This window comes from Oryzias melastigma, linkage group LG4, assembly GCF_002922805.2.
Source record: "Oryzias melastigma strain HK-1 linkage group LG4, ASM292280v2, whole genome shotgun sequence".
NCBI lineage: Eukaryota > Metazoa > Chordata > Actinopteri > Beloniformes > Adrianichthyidae > Oryzias > Oryzias melastigma.
Genome location: NC_050515.1, coordinates 30443795 through 30466918, shown reverse-complemented (window position 1 = coordinate 30466918; position 23124 = coordinate 30443795). Strand labels below are relative to the sequence as shown.

General features: G+C 41.3%; 1 protein-coding gene across 10 annotated transcripts in view; it reads left to right on the top strand.

Moving 5' to 3' along the window:
* ect2 (epithelial cell transforming 2) overlaps positions 1-12291 on the top strand; it is a 47726-nt gene extending 35435 nt beyond the window's left edge. For 6 of the 10 annotated variants that reach the window (XM_024259048.2, XM_024259049.2, XM_024259046.2 and 3 more), the window contains 2 exons: positions 6146-6643; positions 11335-12291. In XM_024259048.2, the coding sequence (XP_024114816.1) occupies positions 6146-6613 (468 nt within the window). In that variant the 3' untranslated portion in view covers positions 6614-6643; positions 11335-12291. The remainder of the gene's footprint in view (positions 1-6145; positions 6644-11334) is intronic. The other 4 variants (XM_024259053.2, XM_024259052.2, XM_024259051.2 and 1 more) reach the window with 1 other exon arrangement.
* The last annotated feature ends 10833 nt before the right edge of the window (positions 12292-23124 follow it).

Sequence of the window (23124 nt, the reverse complement as noted above, 5' to 3'; positions counted from 1 at the left end):
ATGTGGATCTGGAGCTGCAGGTTGAAGACCTGTGATCTAGGCCATCTGGAGAAGTTTTACCACACTCTTCTAGAAGCCCCTCCCACATGTTGGGTTGTCTGTATGGGGACTTCTATCATACCACGAGGTCAAGTTGCTCCCACAGCAGCTCAATGGGGTTTAGATCTGGTGACTGTGCTGGTCACTCCATTACAGATAGAATACCAGCTACAGCTTCTTCTCCAAATAGTTCTTCTGACACCGTGTGTAGGTGTGCTTTGGGTCATTGTCCTGTTGTGGGAAGATATTGGCTCCAATCAAGTGTTGTCCACAAGGGATGGCACTGCAAACATGACTCCCCTATTTAAAGTCCATTTTACCTCCTTACCAGTACCAAAGCAACCCCAGACCATCACATTACCCCCACCTTGCTTCATAGATGGCGTCATTTACTGTTCCAGCATCATTTCAGTTGCTCTGTGTCTCACAAATGTTCTTCTGTTTGATCCAAACACCTTGAGCTTTGATTTGTCCATAGCACATTTTCAATCTTCCTCTGTCCAATGTCTCTCTTCTTTTGTCCATGTTCATCTTTTCCTTTGCAGCGCGGCCTCCCAATCCTTTTGTACTCTGTTTACAGCCTGTTTGTGCTGTTCTCTTAAGAGAGTAGTACACACGGAAATCTTCAGTTTCTTGACAATTTCTCTCATGAAATAACCTTCATTTCTAAGAACAACAATAGGCCGTCCAGTTTCATGTGAAAGTTCTCTTTTTCTGCCATTGTGAGCATTTAATTGATCCTATAAATCTGATGCTCCAGATACTCAACCTACTCAAAGGAACATCAGTTTTATAGCTTCTCTAACCAGCCAACTTGGCGACTGGTGTCAGCTGAGGTAACACGATTACTCTGAGGTTTTCTAATGGTCTAGCCTTCAGACCCATTGAGCAAACACATCATACCATTAGTGAGTGGAGTGATAGTTGCTGGAAACGGGCCTCTAGTTATAGGGACGCCACAATATTCAATATAAACCCAACCGTTTAACACATGTTTGACAATTCAGTACGGCATTTTTCACAATACACATTTTATTTATTCAGTACCTCTCTGAGGTGCATTAAGGGTGTCTACTGCAACCCCCCCGCCCACTCTCCCCCTCCCTCCCAGAAACTACCTCGCCCCTCCTACGGTAGTCGGATAACAAAAGTTTAGCTAAATGCTAAAAACAATCGAGATACTTATTGTTTTTCCCCCAAAAAATTTAAAGGTACATGAATGAATGAGTGACGGCAAAAGAATACTGCACTTTACCTGTGATGCTGTTATTTATTTGGACGAGTAAGTCAGTTCTAAATATTTTAAATTGGTTCGGTTTAGATTGTTTATGACATCCAGCTGTCAAAACTTTAGAGAAATTATTTAATCTACAAATATTTACAAATATACAAGAGTTCTACTTAAACGTGATTCTACAATAAATGCCAAGAACTGCACTTGAAAAAAACTATACATTATTTAACGTAGTATTTTAATAAATTATCACCTTTGGAATAGTAGGATTTAAGGTTTTTTTTTCTTGCTAAATACAGTGGTATGCGAAAGTTTGGGCACCCCTTAGAAAAATTACTTTATCAGTTTTTCACTTGCTGAGCTTTTGAAGCAGCAACTTCAATTTAACATATGTCTTACTTTGATGAAACAGAAACATCTCAGTAGTGAAATCATTTTAATTGGTCCAACAGAAATATTTTTATGTCCATTTAAACAAAAATAGGCATGTGCATACATTTGGGCACCCCAAAGAAATAAGTCCATTAATATTTAGTAGAGCCTCCTTTTGTTAAAGTTAAAGTTAAAGTCCCACTATTTGTCACGCACCTAGGTGTGTGAAATTTGTTCTCCGCATTTGACCCATCCCCTGGGGGAGCGGTGAGCTGCAGACACAGCCGCGCTCGGGAACCATTTGGTGGTTTAACCCCCCAGTCCAACTCCTTAGTGCTGAGTGCCAAGCAGGGAGGCACTGGGTCCCATTTTTTGAGTCTTTGGTATGACTCGGCCGGGATTTGAACCCACGACCTTCCAATCTCAGGGCGGACACTCTACCACAAGGCCACTGAGCTGGAATAACAGCCTGTAGACGCCTTCTATAGCCACAGACAAGTCCTTGAAGTCTGGCAGCTGGTATTTTGGACCACTCCTCCATACAAAAGGCCTCCAGTTCAGTCAGGTTTCTTGGCTTCCATGCGTACACAGCCTGCTTCAAATCAGTCCATACATTTTCAATGATGTGAAGGTCTGGGGACTGGGATGGCCATTCCAGAACATTGTACTTGTCCCTCTGCATGAATTCCTTGGTGGATTTTGAACTTTGCTTAGGATCATTGTCTTGCTGAAAAATCCAACCCTGGCGTAGCTTCAACTTTGTGACTGACTCTTGAACATTCTTGACAAGAATCTGCTGATACTGAGAGGAATTCATGTGGCCCTCAACTTTGACAAGGTTTCCAGTTCCTGTGCTAGCCATACAGCCCCACAACATGATGGATCCTCCACCAAATTTCACAGTAGGCAACATGTTCTTCTCCTGGAATTCAGTAATTTTTTTCCGCCATGCATACCTCCTCTTGTTCTGACCAAATAACATTATCTTAGTCTCATCTGACCACAGTATTTTCTTCCAAAATGCTTCTGGCTTGTCCAGATGTGCTTTTGCATACCTCATGCGACTCTTCCTGTGGCGAACACTCAGGAAAGGCTTCTTGCGCATCACCCTTCCAACGAGCTTTTCCTGGTGCAAACTACGCTGGACAGTGGAGCGATGAACAAGCACACCATCAGCAGCCAGGTGTTCTTGCAGTTCTCTGGAGGTGGTCTGTGGCTTGTCTGTGACCATTCTAACCATCCTTCGTGTGTGCCTTTCCCATATCTTTCCTTCACAAGGACTGTTCCTGTAGCCCTCCATTAATGCACTAGAGTTCTGACTGTGGAGACAGACAGTCCAAACCTTCCAGATAACTTCTTGTACCCTTCTCCTAATTCATAATAATGAATTATCTTAGTTTTTAGGTCAGTGGAGAGTTGTTTAGAGGCCCCCATGTTGCCACTCTCTCAGAAAGAACCCAGGACAAGCACAGCCAACCCCAGTTAAATAGCCTTTTCCATGATTGGTTCCACCTGTATTTGTAATTGACGGTCTAATGAGCTAAGCAAAGGAATTTTGTGCTGCAACCTGTCAGCAATAAATCCCTATGGGTCTTGAAATGAATGTGATTAAAAGGGTGCACATCACATTTTTTAAATTTTATTTTATAACAATAAGACTATGTAATTCTACTTCACAAATGTTGGTCTGGAAAACACTTGAACGTCTATATCTCTGTAGGACAACAAATGTTGTTGCTGTGATGTTCTCTTATGAAGTTAGAGCAAATTATCATGAAATCTCAGAGGGGTGCCCAAACTTTTGCATACCACTGTATATATCAAGGTTTGTATCGAACCGTGAGTAGACTGTACCTCTGCAGCCCTACTAGTTACCTAGAAGATAATGCATCAAATTATAGACATTTGCAGCTGAAATAGTCATTTTTTATTCATTTACCACATTAAAACGTGTAGAGTATTTCTTATTAGTTTAAAGTCATCTTCATTTAAAAAAAGCACTTTTATTTTAACAATAGGAACATTTCCAAGTGACCTCAAACTTTTAGTCGTGCATATTACTGGAGATGTGAAGTTATTTAAAAGAAGTGCTAATACAGTGGCTCTGTCTGTTTTTGTTTGTCTTTATTCATATTTGCATGATGTGGTTTTCCACAACTGTTCAAAGATCAAGTTTTCCTTCATTTCTAGTAAGACGACTTAGAATTGCACATTTTGTATAAACAGTATTTCACTGTCATCTCAGAATTCATTGCTTCACATATACAGTGACAGAAATAATTATTTGAACTCTCTGATGTTGCAAGTTCTCCCGCTTAGAAATCATGGAGGGGTCTGACATTTTCATCTGAGATGCATCTTCACTGTGACAGACAGAATCGAATAAAAAAAAATCTGGAAGTCCTTCATATATTTCTATGTATTTGCTGCAAATAAGTATTTGAGCACCTTTCTATCCGCTAGAATTCTGACCCTCAAAGACCGGTTGGTCCACCGTAAAGTCCAACATGACCCGAAGCACACAGCCAGGAGAACCGAGGAGGGGTTCTGTAAGAAACGTATCAAGGTCCTGGAGTGGTCTAGCCAGTCTCCAGACCTGACCTCGATAGATGTTTTGCTACTAGTTTTCACTACTGAGCCGATCCTCATTTTACATGAGCTTTGAGCTTAATGTCTACTGGGACATGTTTCCCATGATTCCCTTAGAGGTAATGGTGATGTGACGTGTTTACTGCTGCAGGACGTTGTCTGTTCATGTCTCTGCCTGCGTCGCCCCACTCCGATCAAACTAAGAGAGAGCAGCATCACTACTGTGCAGTTTTACCTCGCTAATATCGCGGTGACCCTTCACAGTCTCGCTGTTTGGTGGATTTTTTTCAGAGCGACTTTGCTGTTGATCTTGTTAATCTCCTCCATACAGTTTTTCACGCAGACATGCAGCTCGGCAGCGTTACATAAATCTTCATCGTGATCAGATCCTTGTTTTCATCTTAATGCTAGAATTATTTTCTATGAAAGTTTGAACAGATGAGAAAACGAGAGAAAAGTGTGAAAATATGTATGTGTCTGAGAAAGAGTGGAAAATATGTAGTGAGGAGACCTCTCTCCTGGTAACCAATGAGCTCAAAGCCCCGCCCCCATGTGAAATTAGGATCAGCTCAGCAGCTAAAACTCAAAAATCTGAATTGAACTGAAAACAAGGAATTAAAAGCAAAGAATGAAAGACGGAAAAAAAGGGAATTTGAAAGTAGGGCTGGGTATCGATTATAATATCCAGAAACAATTTGATTCACCACAGCCTGGATCGATTCAATTCAGATTTTCTTTCTATTCTTTCGATTTCAATACAATTTTGAGTTTACACATTTGTAAACATTTGATTAGAAATACATCAATAAAGGGAAATAAATAGATAGTTAATATCATCCAGTGTTCCATGGATTCTCTAAAGGAGAAGTTCTAACTAAAATGTTCAGATCATTAACATGTAAACATTGTTCTGCTTCTCCTGGAGGACGTTTCAGTTTGGCCACTAGGTGGAGATCATGCCATAGCATTACACTTTATTCCAGAAGATGACAGTGTGAGGAAAAAACAATGTTTTAAACCACAAAGAGTTACTTTACAAAAATATTTTCTCAAAAGAGTTTATAAAATTTACGTCTGTGAGTTTATTAAAATGTTCATTTAGTCAACAATATATGCTTTAAATATGTCAACAGAGCGTTAGCATTAGCCATCCTATGGGAAATTCCATTAAACGTTAGCATCAAGCTAGTGTACTTTAGCTTTATGTGCTAAATCGATTTATATTTTTATGAATTGATTATTGATCTGTTAAACATGAATCCATTCAAATCAATTAATCAATTTTATTAACCCAGCCCTAGTTGAAAGAACAAATAAACATTTTTTTTTATTGGGAACAGTTATTTTTTTCCAAGTTTCAAATTTGCATTTTTTTTTCTTCAAATTTTCATTATATATTTTTTTTTATATTAAATTTTCTTTTTATTTTACTTTCAATAATTCCTTCAAGTTTTAAAAATGTATTTTGAGTTTATAACCATTTTAAAATTTTCTTTTTTTCTTTTTCTTTTCAAATTTTAATCTGTTTTTTCATTAACTTTAAGCAGATCCTGACTTGACTCCATACACACAGATCTTGTCAAGATCTAATTCTTTGAGTGCAATCAGATCTCATTCTATAACTCTGGACATATTTTCTATGAAGCTTTGAACTTTGAGGGTTGAAGCAAGAGAGGACATTATGAAAATATTCATGCTTGTCTGAGAAACTTGTATTTAAAACAAAGGAAAGTAGTATTTAAAACAGACATTTGAAACATAAACTAAATGTTGTCTTCATGCATAGGTTTCTTTCTGATAGCTACCTTACCCCAAAGCTCTGTGATGTTTTTATTTGGCTTTCCTCCTTCTTTCTGTCATGCCTTTGGTCTTTATTGTTGAACTCTTGCTTCATCTGTCTCTCTCCTCCAGATGTCTCGCTCTACATCTACATTTTCTTTGAGTGATTCAGCAAAATCCAGTGCCGTGGTTCAGCGCTCTAACTCTCTTGACCACCCACCCCTCAGAACCAGGGTGCCGGTCTGTATTTGTACCCCAGCCCCAAGCCCTGGCAACAGCCCTTCTTATCCTGCCCCTGAGATCATCCTCTGCTCTGGAAACCAAGAATCCAAGCTGACCCCGGCAGCTCAGCCTCAGTCCAGCCTCTCCATCCCCCTCACGTCCACATTCGTAGCCCATGAAACTTACTCTAAATCGATGCATTCCCAGCCCAAGTCTGGCCAGCATGTGTTTAGATCTCCGTCCTCCATTCGACTCCAGGGAAGAACTGCAGCTTCTCATCAAGGCAATGTCCAAACCATGACCGTTTGTGAGCGCAGGGATCCTGAGTACGTGGATCCACACAAGGTCATCAGCCATCGCAGTGAGACGCTGCTGTAGACCACGTTCAGTTCAGGCCAAAAGTCTCGCGTGAGGAAACCTTTATCTTTTCTGACACTGTTTGTATCATGAACCTCACTTTTAGGTCTGCCATTCAACATCAATAACTCTGGCTAAATCTACTCTTTAAAGTGAACACCCTGCTGCAAAACATCCAACCAAGCTTTGATTCGTGCCTGAAGATGTGGAAACATTTTTTACTAGCAGGGCAGAAGTTTGAAGAGTGGATTTGAATCCTTTGTGGGCAGATTCCGGTGGTGGAAGCTGGGGCTCTTCACATTGGTGGTTTTTACACAAAGATTTGGTGAACTGGGAAGAGTTCAATTTATCCTGGAATTTGATCTTTATTTAGCCTTTGGGTGATTACCTAAAACAGAGCTTCCTTGAGTTTATAAATCCTTAAGTCATCCGTGGTGAATGGTTTTAATCAAACACAAAAACAGCTTTGGTTGTGGTTTGCACTTTAGTAACAGTAAAAAGGAATATTCAAACATTTTTAGTTAGAATAAGTCTATTTTTCCTCATGCTGGCAGTATAAATGAGTTTTCATTTATGAATAAGCAGCAAGACTGTTTCTCCAGCTCTTGTATTTGTGCTCCTATATCCAGCTCCTCAATGTGGCCCTACAGGACATACAGTTGTAAGAAAGTTACTTGAATTTCTACATTAATTAAAAATAAAATGTATTCTGATGTTCATCCAAGTCAAAACAACAGAAAACCACAGTCTGTTTACACCATGTGTCAAATTCAAGGTCCAGGGGCCGGATCCGGCCCTCCGGGTAATCCTATCCGGCCCTCCAGATCATCTTTTTAATTATTAATGGCCTGATGTTAACTTGTGCTTATTTCTAACTTGTATAATTTTGACAAAATATATTTTTATGGAGAGTAAAATATTAATATATATGTTATTTAAGGTTTAAGTTGATTTTTTCTGGAATAATATTTCCGCCTGTTTTATTCATAGTTATGATAAAAAGTTACAGTTTTAAAGTTTAAAAAATGTATTTTTACTGTGTTTAATTTTTTTCTTGGACTGCGACCTAAGTATGGAGCCAAATCAGGGCCATACATATTTTAAACCCAAACAAAACATTTAAAAAAATAGGAAAATATCCTAAACTTTTTGCTATTCTGAAATAAATGTAATTATTTTCAGCTTCAAATGTTCGTTTTTTTAGGTTTAAAACTCAGAAATTTTTTTAACTTTCAACTCTTTTTTTTTTTTTTTTCAAATCTTAAAATTTCCGTTTTAAAAACGTTTGGCCCCATTGTGGCGTGTTGGGGCGGGGCTAACACGAAGGACCAATCAAAATCAATGAGGGGGGGTAACTTCAGTCCCGATGCGTTCACTGACTCTGAGAGCTGTGAGAAATTAAGGTGAGAAAATGACTGTACCATCATAGTCTAAAGTTGTCCCAAGACGGGTGGAAAAAACAGACATTTTGGACATTTTTTGGGCCAAAAACCAATATTTTTTTCAATTTGCTTTATTTTGGGTTTCAAATAATGTGGACCCCAAAATAGCTCCATACATAATGTGTGTTTTGGATTTTGGCCCCCTGTGTGATTCACTTTGACACCCCTGGTTTAAACTAATACCAAGCAAACTTTAAATGTTTTCAAGCGTTTATTGAACACAATAACATTTGACAGTGAAGGCTGGAAGACATGGGATTTGAACCGGGGCCTTCTCACTGAGGCAAGAGCGGTAACCACTGCGCCACCGTGCAGCCCTTCGCAATGACACCGTTTCCATTAAATCATATTTATGCAAATAAACACAAACCAAGATTAGTCTTTAAAATCACAGGAAGGATTAGAACAATTGTTTTATTTTGATTCTCTAAAAGAGAGCATTTTGGTGACATCACAGCGATGTAGCTAGTCCTTTGTCACAGATGCACGTGAGAAACCTGTTCAGCAGTATTATAAAAACATTGTAACAAGTGAGCAGCTGGACCCTTTTTTCTGTTTGAAAACACAACAAGATCCATTCAAGTTTGTAAAGGAGATGTCAAGTTAAACCTGCACAAGCGCGGCTATAGATGAAGCGGTTTGGAGGAAATGTTGGTTTGTGATTTTACAGATGAGCTGTGGATCTAACGATTGCGTATGAGCCACGTCCTACTAGGAGTGTGCCGATATGGCGATATTTAGTCCTGAGATTGATTCTTGATGGGTTTTTACAAAGTATCAGTCTTTTATTTCCATTTGAAGAGGCTGTAAAACGTTATATTCCGTCGGTAAACATTCCGTTGGCGGTAGATGGGACGGGCGTTGCCAGACTGGCTGTCGCGAGCAACAATGTGTCAGGTAGCTACTTGAGTCATTTAATTTTTGTTTTGTTTACAACAATTCTGCACTAAGTAGTGTCACTGCTGTTCATGTTTACTATTGTTAACATTGAATTTTACAGATAATTCCAATTCAGTTGGTGTCAATGATAGTCAAAGACAGTATTACTGATTTTATCAATGTCACATAAAACTGTTGGTTAGTTGTTGCACAAAATTAGACTATAAGTTGATTACTATGATTGTGTTCAAGCTAAGAATTAAATGGTGATACATTTCCCTAAAAAATACATGTTTTTCTGTATATTGTGAGTTACTAGAGATGATTTTTTTTAACCAATTATTGATACTATTGATATCATGAGCCATGTATTGTGTATCGCATTGTGAGGTACTCAGTGATTCTCAGCCCTACTTCCTATCAAGAAGCACATTGAAAGAAGTGTTTCCATTGCAGTTTAGTGAAAAATGTTTATTTTTGCGATATGCCCCAAAAACCACCTCTTCCAAGGAAAAAAACGTTTTTATTTTGAGTCATTTGAAAATTGTGGTGTTTCCATTATCCCTTGTGCTATCCTCGGCATGTTCACAATAAAAGTGGGGTCATCTGGACCCGACAAGGGTTTGAAGAATGCTTTATCTTGTCTATGGCAGACATAAAATCCTGTCCACCTTTGTCCACTTATGTCATGGGAGGGATCACACATCAATATGAGGGTTGGGTCATCTGGACCCCATAAGAGAGCAGAAGGCTTAAGAGATTTTATTATCACAAATCCAATTTGCTAATGGAAACGCAGCTATTGAGGCTCTTTCCTCTTGCAGCATGACTGCAGATTTTGGGGGGGCACAATGCCATTGTGACTAGTGCAAACTGTAGCATCTGCCCCCTCAGCAGTAAGTACCTCCACTCTGTCCATATTTCCCTCATGAGATTGAGGGCTTCTCTGGGCTCGGTTGTTTGAGCAGAGGCATTCTGGTGGCATATCAGGGCTACAGCAGTTGTTCGTCTGCACATGCTCAGATCGTGACTGATGGTCATTTCAATGACTTTGTGATCGTCATCCTTTCAACAGCACCATTGACGAACTGTCTGGACGCGCATTTGAAGTGCTTTATTGACCATTCGTGAGTGTGTTTCTCCAACACAACAGTGAGGCAGTTCTCTCTCGTCGTGACAGCTCGTCATCCGACGTTCACCTGGAGGACTTGAGTGGAACCTTCTGTGTTCGTGAGGCCGTCTCCTGCAGAGACTGAGCTGCCAGGATGGTCTCTTCTTCCACATCTGCTGACTGGTTGCCAGAGTGGGGGTAGATGGCAACCATGTACTCTCAGTAGTACTTCCATCTTTCTGTGGCTCAGTTTGATAACTTGCTTTCCCACATAGACGGGATGAAATAAGAGGATCTTTTTATTATTGTATTGATACAAACAGCAGAAATACCCTATAGCTCGGGACGGGGTCGGCAACCTTTAACAGTGAAAGACATTTGGGCTTGTTTTCTACTGATCCAAACCTAGAAGGAACTGCAAAGTCTAATTCAGCCTTTAAGAAATTTGGATTTTTTATGTCTGTTTTATGCAGACTTCTAAATCGTAAAGTCATATTGTGGAGGTATCTGGTGAACTCGCATCCAGACCCTGATTGATGGTGACAGAGTGTTTAGCCTGAGGTAATTAAAGCATCTTTTTATTATTCTCAATGAAAATAAAATAAATAAATAAAAACCATAGAGTTCAGGAGGCCCAAACAAGCTGCCTCCTCATCCCACCGCCGCTCTTTGTCTGTTGGTCAGCTGGCTTTCCTAGGGTCAGTTTAGCTAGCAAGCGAGCCCCGCAGCTTTCAGCGTCGAGGGGCGACCTCCGGCATTCTCTGCGACGCGGGGAGAGCGCAAACGATCGCGTGGCGAGCTTCAACTCTCGAGTGTGTCGAGTGTTTAAAGATGGGCGGGGCTTTTATACTGGAGCTCAGAGGATTTGTTGGACTTGCACCTGTTGACCAATCACAAAATTCAACTGTAATACCTCACTTCAGCCTGTAGGGGGCAGCACACAGACGGTTTTTGACTACATTTTCAGGAATTAAACACGTTTTTTAAGAATTGTAAAAAAATTGGCAACGACCAACAGACAGCACTTTAAAAGCCCCATTTATAGACATCAAGAGACAAAAAACAATGATTCAGGGTTTGGTTACCCTCTGAATATAGTATTTTGTTCCTTAGCCACTAAAGGCCGAAATAAAACAAATGGAATAAATACTGTATCATAGTTCTAACACGCTTATTTCACTCACTTGGGTTTCTTCTTTTGGTTTTCCAAATTTTCCTGAATCTCAGAAAATCTTTCACATCGAATCACTAATGATCATGCATGAGAACAAGTGTTAAATGTTGATTTGTCCTCTTCTCCTTTCTGACAGGCGCATCACTCGCCCTCAATGGTCCATCTGCCTTCCATGTTTGAGAAGAAGTACCACACCTTCAGCCGTTCCACCACTCACCTGTTCTGAACCGCATCACCTTGAAGCAGTGCTACCTTTTCTGTCTTGAGGTGTGACTCGTCCAGAGTCATTAAAGGTCATTCATTAGAAAGTGGAAAGCCTTAGTTGGTCCATGCCGGATCTTTGGATAAATCCAGAGGAGCATGTTTATCTCGTGAACTCGCCGCTCCGGCGGAGTGGAGGATGCTGATATTTCTCATTATCAGAAACTTTTCAGTAAGAGTAGGATGAAAACAATATGCCAATTGTTGGTCATCCTGCAGCCTGAGGGATTTTCAATTCCCATCATGAATGATCATGAAGCACCAACTGAAGTGGTTCGGTCCTGCTGGGACCGCCAGACCCGGCTGAGGTTTACCTGGCCTGCAAACGATGAAGGACATGGATGAGTTGATGGCTGTTGTGACTCCACTACTATTATTTTGAGGGGAGTTGAGGTTTACTGATAAACATCTTGATCCATTTAAATTCTTGAATTATTTTCAAATCATTAATTCAGTCTTTTGTTGCCCTTTTAATTAACCCTCATGGCATATTAGGCCTTTATATTCCTGACATTTGTCTGTAGTAGATTAGAATAAAATATATCCTTTTTAATTACTTCTTCCAGTTAAAGGGTCTCTAATGAGTGTAAACCTTTGGTGTTCTCAGCTTTTATAAAGCTGTTTTTAGAAGTTAGACATTTGCTTGGAGGCTTTGCTCATCATCCTCTCTAGATAACTTTTACATTTTTGTTTTAGAGGGGGTGCTGTGTAATTGTACAAGATTTTGTTTTCCTTTTAACTGCTATTTATGTTCATTACACTTATTTTTTAATTGTTTGTGTTGTTTCTTAATGTGTCTAATTCATTAAATGCACTTGAACTTGCATTCAGAGATGCAGCCTATCATTGTTTTTGTCCTTGAGTAAAGTTTATCTTTATCCAAACTTTTGTCTCTTTGTCTTGAAAGATTTACTGATGGTCTCAAGTCTTCCAGCACAAACTCATCTCATCTGTGATCTACTCTGGCTGAAGTTACTTTGATGACAGAATTTAAGTAGAAGTTAAAGTCCCATCATTTGTCACATGACTAGTCTGTGAAATTTGTTTTCTGCATTTGACCCCCTCCCCTGGGGGAGCGGTGAGCTGCAGACACAGGCGCGCTCAGAACCATTTGGTGGTTTAACCCCCCAATCCAAGCCCTTAATGCTGAGAGTCAAACGGGGAGTCTCTGGGTCCGTTTTTAGAGTCTTTGGTTTGACTGGGCTGAGATTTGAACTCACGATCTTCCCTTCCCTTCAAGACTGGAGATCCAAGGGAATACAAGAAAGCACGGTATGAGCTGCAGAAATCCATCAGAGCAGCGAAACGTGATTACTCCAGGAAAATTGAAGGCTACTACCTCAGCCACAACACACGCAGCATGTGGCAGGGAATCCAGTCTGTCACAAACTACAAAAGAACACAGCAACCTCTGACCCCGCCGGACAAAACCCTTCCAGACAGCCTGAATGCCTTCTATGCCAGGTTTGATGGGCAGAACACAGACTCGCCATCAAAGTTTCCCTGTAATCCCAGCGACACCCCCCTGCAGGTTACACAGACACAGGTGCTGAAGGCTCTGAAGAAGGTGAACCCCCACAAGGCAGCAGGACCTGATGGAGTGCATCCCAGGGTCCTGAAAACCTGTGGAGAACAGCTAGCCGGGGTGTATGCTGAAATCTTCAACATGTCCCTATCCCAGGCTGTAGTACCCACCATATTCAAGGCCTCCACCATCATCCCAGTTCCCAAGAGACCCGACACATCCACCCTTAACGACTTCAGGCTGGTGGCACTCACATCGATCCCCATGAAGTGCCTAGAAAAATTAGTCCTAGGTCACATCAACAGCATGGTCCCAGAAACAATTGACCCCCTCCAATTTGCGTATCGCCCCAACCGATCAGTGGACGATGCAGTAGCAATAACGCTCCATCACACCCTGCACCACCTGGAGAGCAGCAGAGCATATGCCAGGATGCTCTTCCTGGATTACAGCTCTGCATTCAATACCATCCACCCAGGCAGACTGGTTGAGAAACTGGCAGACCTCAAAGTCCCCACCCCCACCTACAACTGGATCCTGGACTTTCTAACTGACAGACCACAGGCGGTGAGAATGGGAGCACGGCTGTCGGCTCAGGAACCCCTCAGGGCTGCTGCCTCAGCCCCAAACTCTTCACTCTCTACACACATGACTGTGTCTCCAGCCAGGACGGGACTGTCATCATCAAATATGCGGATGACACAACCATCCTGGGGCTCATCAAAGATGGAGACGAGTCAGCATACAGGACTCTGGTGGATGACGTTCTGGTCTACGGTGAGGAAAACGACCTCATACTAAACACTGACAAGACGGTGGAAATAATACTGGACTTCAGGAAAAATCCTCCCCCGCTGCGGCCTCTACTCATCAGAGGAACTGAAGTGGAGAGGACAGACACCCACAAATTCTTGGGACTGCAAGTCTCAGCTGACCTAAGCTGGACCACCAACACCAAAGCCGTGGTGAAAAAAGCACAGCAAAGGCTTTATTTACTCAGGCTGCTCAGGAAGGCAGGACTGCAACAAAGGCCCCTCATCCAGGCCTACAGTGGGCTGATCGAGAGCGTCCTCACTGCAGGGATCACTGTGTGGTACGGAAACATCACACAGGCAGAGAGGAAAGCTCTGCAAAGAGTTATAAAAACTGCGGAGAGAATAACCAGGACAAAACTTCCTTCCATGGACTCCATCTACGAGCAGCGTTGCAGAAGAAGAGGAGAGGGAATCCTCAGAGACCCGCTCCACCCGGCTCACTCCCTGTTCAAACCCAAACGCTGCACATACAGCCTGAGAGACAGAAGAGCGGACAGCATCATCACCCACAGAACCCGCTTCTTCAACAGCTTCTTCCCTGCTACAGTCAGACTGATGGCAAAAAAAACGATAACTGAAAATGTAACCAAAAAAAATAAAAAAAACTACCTCACTAAGACATTGATGTGAAATGTGCCTTCTCGAACTGGTCAATGTGCAATATTTCAGACTCTTCAAATGGCTCTTTTTTGTACTTTTATTATTCTATTTTTTATACTCTTTGTATTTTTTTATCATCCTATTGATGTAAATATTTCGTAATCTTGAAACTATTTAATCTTGTACTCCAGTCTTCAATCCAACAGTGACTCTGAGAGCTCAGCAGCACATGAATTCCAATATGCTTCAATGTACGTTGTTGCATACATGGCAAATAAAAGACCTTGAACCTTCCCATCTCAGGGCGGACACTCCTCCACTAGGCCACTGGGCTGGTCACATGAAACAGCCGCTCTGAACTCCTCATCCCTGAACTGTAGTGAACCTCGTTTAATCAAAGTTCCACTTCGATCTCTCAGCATAACCCGTCTGGGGTTGCCATAGCAAATTAGCAGTCACTGATCGCCACATTTGGTTTGCTGGAAATTTTTTACCCTTCCCAACACAACCCTGTGTTTGAACCGGGCTGGGGACTAAGGACGCGTGAACAGGGGGACTGGGGTATTATTTCAATTCACACAAAATAAAGGTGCCACAAAAAACTGAAGAGCAGTCAAGGAGACAGATTCCAGACAAAAACAGATCTACTGGTGTCGTCTCTCTTGAGATGAGGGACGAGGCCTTCTTGAAGGACTGTTTTTAACCCTTGAACCGCCTGCTCAACCAAACAGTGGGAAATATTTAGAAAACATGTTTTTAAAAATATTGTTTGTATTACTCCCCAAAGTACAGAAACCCTAAAGGGAAACTGAAGTTAGGAAAAGTTTTACAAAAACATTTTAATTAATAATACATATAAAGCACTTCAAAACACAGACACATAAATTGCTCATTTATCTCCAGAAAATTCTCATACATAAGAAAATACTAGAGATATCATAGAAACAAAAGTGCTTGTTTTTGCTCTGCTCTTTCTGCTCTAGGATTTTGGACCGAAGTTCTTCCTCTGAATTCAACCACGATTCTTACTGGATTCATGAATCGAACCAGATCGCCTCCTAAGCAACGATCCACAGCCCTCGTCTTTAAATAAACATGATGGAAGGAAAATGTTACAACTTTAAATTCTTCACTGTGTGTATGGACGTGAGTTTGTTACAATAGACTCCCCCCCCCTCTCTGTCACATGCAGCAGCTGCTTTCTTCACTGCTGCGTCTTTCTCTGTGGGACATACAGACATCCACATACCAGGAAATCTCTAAATAACCTCAACAACCCTGACATGGAAGTGTGTTTTTTGTAGATCTCTTCAAAATAAATAAACATGATCTCATCATCCGTGTATTTTGAGTTAAAGAAAAACCCCTCCCACATGGGTGAGTTTTCAAGCCCACTTTAGGACAAGCATCAGCTCAAAAAAGATTTTTTCTAGGGTTCCTACATGTCTTTACATTGTGCTGTAGACACCAAGACTACGACATTCAGCACTTACTGCAAAGAAACTCAAGTCAGTGTCTGTGTCAAGGTCATCTACACGTTAAAAACTGAGAACATGACGCAGATTATTTCTGATAACTTTTCAAGTATGTAGCATAAGTCATACACCACCAACCCAACAAGAAGCACTTTCTGAATTTATAGTGATTGAGAATCACTGGATTAAAACTTTCATGTGTAATGTGCCGACAATGAAAAACGTTGCGTTGACATTCTGGTCCAGGTTCTGTGAGAGACTGACATTAGACCAGTTGAGAAGAATAAGGCTCATTAGCAGGACATCCCCGGTTAGGAGTCTGACAATCAATGCTTAAGCCTTCTTTTTTTTTTTCTTAATCTTTCAAACAAGTATATGCTAAAGGCAGGATATACCTGGTATCCCCAGGAGCTAGAGCGCGGGGGAGTCAGGCTTCCCGGCCGGTGGCGAGCATTGACTGTTGATATATACGTTCCATGTTGGCGGGCCTGGTTGGGGTTTGGTGACGGAGCACATGCACTGCAGGCCCTTGGTCTGTGGGCAGCACTGAAGAAGTGTGTGCTTTAGGACAAAACCGCTGCCTTGAATCGCTGAGCCAGCAGTGACAGGACGGTTGGGTCAGACGGGGCGTTTCCGTCCTTCCAATCAATGAGGCACACTGTCTGGGCTTTACTAAGACTCATGCGGGGCAGAGTGGCCCTCCACTGTGTCTGGCACATAGAGGATGGAGGCCAGAATGCGGACTCTGTGTAGGTAAATGCATGTACAGTGATTTATGTATCATAGAATGTTCAATTGACCGTTGTACATGTCAGTCAAGTGACACACTTCACGGCGAGGATAATTATTCGCTGAAGGCCTTCTTTTAAACTGTCCAACCAGCAAGGCCAAGTGGGCCTCATGTGGTTTAAAAGTGGGCAGAAAATGTGGACCGGATCGGGTTTGTCCACATTGACTTAAGTGGGGATTCAGTGAGTTAGCTCTCTACGCTGGCCAGCCGCCCGGTGGACAGCATAACGTGCTAGCGAGCTTCATTCTAACGAGCTTCCCTGTAGCGAGTTCCACTATGTAGCATGCTAGTGAGGTATTCAGTGCCAAGCTAGCGAGCTCCACTGTAGCATGCTAGCGAGCTATACTGTAGCATGCTAGCGAGCTCCACTGTAGCATGCTAGCGAGCTATACTGTAGCATGCTAGCGAGCTCCACTGCAGCATGCTAGCGAGCTCCACTTTAGCATGCTAGCGGGCTCCACTGTAGCATGCTAGCGAGCTATACTGTAGCATGCTAGTGAGCTCCATTGTAGCATGCTAGCGAGCTCCACTGTAGCATGCTAGTGAGCTCCATTGTAGCATGCTAGTGAGCTCCACTGTAGCATGCTAGCAAGCTCCACTTTAGCATGCTAGTGAGTTCCACTATAGCATGCTAGCGAGCTCCACTGTAGCATGCTAGCGAGCTATACTGTAGCATGCTAGTGAGCTCCATTGTAGCATACTAGCGAGCTATACTGTAGCATGCTAGCGAGCTATACTGTAGCATGCTAGTGAGCTCCATTGTAGCATGCTAGCGAGCTCCACTGTAGTATGCTAGCAAGCTCCACTTTAGCATGCAAGCGAGTTCCACTATAGCATGCTAGCGAGCTCCACTGCAGCATGCTAGCGAGCTCCACTGTAGCATGCTAGCGAGCTATACTGTAGCATGCTAGTGAGCTCCATTGTAGCATGCTAGCGAGCTATACTGTAGCATGCTAGTGAGCTCCATTGTAGCATGCTAGTGAGCTCCACTGCAGCATGCTAGTGAGCTCCATTGTAGCATGCTAGCAAGCTCCACTTTAGCATGCAAGCGAGTTCCACTATAGCATGCTAGCGAGCTCCACTGCAGCATGCTAGCGAGCTCCACTGTAGAAAGCTAGCGAGGTCTGCTGAAGTGAGTTAGCAGCTATGCTGAGCATGCTAGCGAGCTCATCTGTATAGCTAGCGAGATCCTCTACAGCGTGCTAGTGAGCTCTGCTGTAGCGAGCTAGCAAGCTAGCGCTGTCTACCAGGTGGCTGGCTAGCGTAGTGAGCTAACCCACTGAGTGCCTACTTAAGTCAATGTGGACAAACACATGTAGGGCCACCACTGAAACTGCGGACAAAACCAGTCGGGGTCCACATTTTCTGCCCACGTTTAAACCATGTGGAGCCCACCTGGCCTTGCTGGCTGAGTAAATATATATATATATTTTTTGCATATTTACTTTTGATGGCCCACAAAAAATGTCTACAAACTTTTTTTTGTTTTCGCTGCTCCTGATTCACAATGGTTTAAATAAATCATTGCGTGTGAATACTAGCTAATGTAGTTTTAATCATTATTTTAATTATATATGTCCTCCATTGTGAGAAAATGGTACAAGAACATGTTAAAAAAGGGAACAAACACAATCTTCCTCTGCAGGAGTCCTAACAGTCTGATGACAGGCTGCAATTCGTCGTTCATCCAGCAGATGGCATCTGGCACGCAGGAATTGAAGGACAGGCAGACTCATCCAGCAGAAAGCTGGTGGGTCAGAGCAGGTAAATCCAAGCAGAAAGGAAGAGATCTGTGAAAACTAGAATTGCTCTCACCCAAAGGTCTGTCAGAGGCACAGGATACAAGTGCAGGTAGGTTAGATTCTTGGGTCCTAAAACGAAAAACACGAGGGGGGGGGGGGTTTTTTTAGACCAACATTTCATGGTCTTATTTTTCACAGAAATTCTCCCTGAATTTCTTGAATAGGAAGAAAAGGAACATGTGGCATTTCAGCATGATACGTTACGTTGTGTGGGGTGGGGGTGATGCCCAGGGATGGAGCAGGGGGGCAGACAAAATTTCCTTTCCCCTAGGGCACCATGCAGCCCAGAGCCGGGCCTGGGTCTGAGTCATGCTTTTAGGGCAAATAAAGTCACCAGTCTGAGTGAGCTTGTTAGAAGTCCACACACCGGCCTTCCACTGACAGCAGCTCAGGAGAATCTCTCGAACGTCTGAGGCGGGGACAGCAGCTTTTATTGAGGGATCTGATTGGTCAGTTCATCACTTGAATAGCTTATGATGAAGAAAAAATATGAAAAAAAGATTATCAAGAGGATGTTAAACAATGTATCAGATCAAGAATGGTTATTCTGACTGATAGAATGAGTAATAACTATTTCTCTATAGAAGTCGTGGGATTTTGACTTCTTGGAACCTGCAGGTTTTTCAGTGATAAGCTGTCCAGTGATATATGGTCTATGGGTTTCACTAGTGTGTGTGTGAGCTGCATTAAGTGAGGGTGGTGATTTGCATTTTGTGTTTTTGTTTTGGGAGCTTCCACCTTCCTAATTACTCTGGTCCTTAGCAGACTCAACTCTTTTTCTTTAGTCTGTGTGTTTGTGTGTGTGTGTGCATTCATTTTAACAAATGCTTTTTAATTGTGTTTTTTTAGAGAACTGTAAGGAAAAGTCATTTTGCTTTTGCAACCATGCCTCATGTCTCTGTGTGTGATCAACCCATTCCAGTCATTTCTTCAGTTGCCACATTTACCCGCCCAACGTTCCCTTCTGGCAGAAAGTCACTTTATGGCACAACGTTGGCTGATGTGTGTTGGATTCTACAGTTTAACCCTTGAACACTTTCACTATAAAAAGTTACACCATCACTTTTGCTGGATATTTTTTAATATACCCAATAAAAAGTATATTTCTCATAAAAATAGATCAAAATATGACAACACATGATAAATTAGAGTAGCTATATTTTATTTTCAACTGTGGTTTATGTAAGAAAATGGAAAGTAAAAACATAGGAAGATCCTAAAAACATGCTATAAAAATACAGAAAAATGTGGAATTTGAGAACAATAAATAAATAAATAAATAATGATATTGAGATTTGGCCACCCATTCCTGGGTCAATGAGACTTTACCCAGGAATCTATGACACTCAGAAAAATGCAACATGTTGAAAACCATGTAAATACTTTTTTCGGGTGAAAATTACCCAGTGAAAGTGCTGTAGGGTTTAGGGACATCAGATTGTAAGGCGGATTTCCTTGAGGCTTTACCCAGAGATCAATGACACTCAAAAAATTCAACATATTGGAAATCATGTTAGTACTATTGCTGGTGATAGTGCTCTAGGGTTAATAAATCCATTCATGGAAATACAACAGTTATGGCATTATAAGGACAAAAACAATAAATAGACTATTCTGTTGCTTAAAAAACAGCATTACCAGAGGCCATTATTTTAAATGTGTGTGTTTTTTTAAACTAACACTGGTTGTGAGTTAGCCAGGTGTGGCACTGCCCACTTACTGGCACTCATGATGAGTCAGAGGGAATAGTGACACAGGAACAAGAACACGTGTCTGAGATTGCAGCACGGGGTTGATTTTTTCCCGAGGCAGAGGACGGCCCTTGGATGACTTTGATGGATAGGAATGCTGCTCATCCACACACACCCACGCAAGTCCCACACATCAACATGAACATACCCAAATTCACAGATGGGTACACGCACAATCACACACAGTCTGTTCTGTCCAAGCAGATCTGAAATTCATTGTGAAATGTTTTGCAGCCCGCCCACATGTGACTTCCTCTCTGTGAGTAAACTTTTCTCCGAAGAACAGGTATGTCTAATGTGCAAATGTGTACAAACCTCTGTAGTGGGGAAAGAAACGATTTGGTAGTCACTGATTTGGAAAGGAATCCCAGAAATCCCTTTATAAGGTTTTTGCAGAAATGTATATAAAAGGGAGTAGAAATAAGAATTTAGCCCCTACAAGCAATCACAAAATTGTAATCATCACAGACGTGTTACTTCTTTAATCTGCTCTTCCACCATTGCCTTTTTTAATGGCACCTGCTTGAACTTGTGATTTTGAATAAAACACCAGTGATTACATCGGTGACTTACTACTTTCCAGGAAGAGTTACTAAATGTGCAGATTTCCTTCATTTAGCAAGAGTCATTTCTGATCAGCATCACGTTAGAGAACAAGAGCTTCCAGAACACCGTTTCCCACGATGCATTGTCTTGTAGTCTTTTTAAATATTGCGTCTTTGTCACAATATTTACATGATTGTTGACAGGCGGCGTAAGAGTCAAAACTACCCAAAATGCACTGCAATCCAGGTGATCTGCACAGCAGCGCTGAGCAGAGACCCCAGGGAAGACCAGGACGCCCTGGAGAGACTATGTCTCTTGGCTGGCCTTGGAGTGGCTCAAGATTCTCCTGTAGGACCTGGAGAAAGTGACCGTGAAGATGAACATCGGCATGTCTGCTGCTCCCACAACAACGTCCCTGGATGAACACAAGAAAATAGAGTTTACAAAACATGAATAACAATCTAAACCTTAAACTCGGGTACAGTAATAACAATGGCTCAAACCATAAAAGATAGTAGAGCTGACGGGCAATGAGTGGTCAAAGGCATTCCATCAGTTTGTTCACAGATTCATAAACTTCTGGCAGCAGAACTGTCTTGCAAGGCGCTAATGGCATTTTAACCATTTGCACACAGATTCTTGCACTTATGGCAGGAAAACTGTCTTGCAAGTTGCTAACCAGTCTGTTGAGAGCCATGAGGTGTTCATGACTTCAACACACATGGGCATTCAGAGCTGGTACTGATCCTGAGCGTTTGTGTTTTCATGCTTGTTTTTTTCCGGGTTTTAATTGTCTGCATTCAATTAGGATAATCAAGCTATCCTATTTGAAAATAATTTAATCAAAATTTAAAAAGGAATATCTTGATATTAATAATAGATTCAAAACAGCAACTCCAGCAACAAATTAGTCCTCAGCTCCTTTACCCAAATGTCATTCTGTTTTAAAATTTTCTTTGACTTAATTTATCTCTTCTTTTGCCTTAAAATCTATGAAAACAGGATAATCTTATTAAACTGCCGAGTCTGATGATAATTGGCAATATTATTTCAGTGATATATATACATTAAATGCATATTAATGAGCCTTAAGAGCAATTCATAAAGTGGGTTATTATTTTTCTTTAAATATAAATTACTAAAGGTTGCACATATAATAAAATATAGTAAAATGCAAATAATCTATAGGATAAAGCAAAAAAAAAGAACTTCAAAAGCAAATACTGTATATAGTATTACCATGCTAGTGTGAATGCTGTAAGATGAATTTGGCCACTGAAGATGATAGTGCTGATAGCTGAACATGCTGAAATTGATTGCTGAAAATGCTGAAGCTGAAAGCGAGCTAAAATATTTGTTAAATGCCAAATTAGCCTAAAAAAACGTAGGTTAGCCAAAATAGCTAGCACGTATCTGAAAAATAGCTAAACTTCAAAAAAGCCTAAAAAACTGAAAAAAGTCTAAATTAGCCAAAACAGCTAGGATGTAGCTGAAATATTAGCTAAACACCAACATGGACTAAAAAAACTGAAAAAGAAAAGCCTAAATTAGCCAATACATGAAATATTAGCTGAACTCCAAAATAACCTAAAAATCTTACTAAAAGCCAAAATAGTCCAAAAAGTTGGCAGAATTTCCATTTTTAAAGCTTTTAAACTGTAATATAATTATAAATGGTAAAAATGCAGGAGTAATTTTACAGAATAAATCAACTTAAACCTTAAATAACTTTAAATATTTTACCCTCCATGAAAATATATTTTGTCAAAATTATTCAAGTTAGAAATAAGCACAAGATAACATCGGGTTATTAATAACAATAAAATAAAATGATCTGGAGGCCGGATAGAATTATCTGGAGGGCCGGATCCGGCCCTCGGGCCTTGACTTTGACACATGTGGGTTAAGGTGTGAAAATGTATGCACAGTTATAGTGAGACGTGGGTGGAAATAAGATTTATCTGCGCTCTCACTCTCTGTTTATCATGTTTACTTACTGAAGATAATTAAAGCTTTTAGTAAACTGTCATAAAGAAAGACATACGCTGTCAAACACAGCAGAGGTTTTATTTACAGGTAAATGAGTCAGGTATCCAAGGTGCCTGTTTACCTGCGCTGTTGCCAGGTAACATTTGTGTGTCGTCAGAGACAGGCCACATCCTCGAGATTAAGAATTAACTCCATTCACTGTTTATTTAAGGTGGCAACAACTTTTTGTTTAACCTGTCCGTGGCTCCGCAGCCTTTATGAAAATATCCATGTTTGTTACAGGGTTCCTTTGTAATGTATTTGCACCGTATGGCCTCCCGTTGCATGGGCGTCGCTTTTCCGCCCACCTTTCACGGTTGAAGTCGGCGGGGG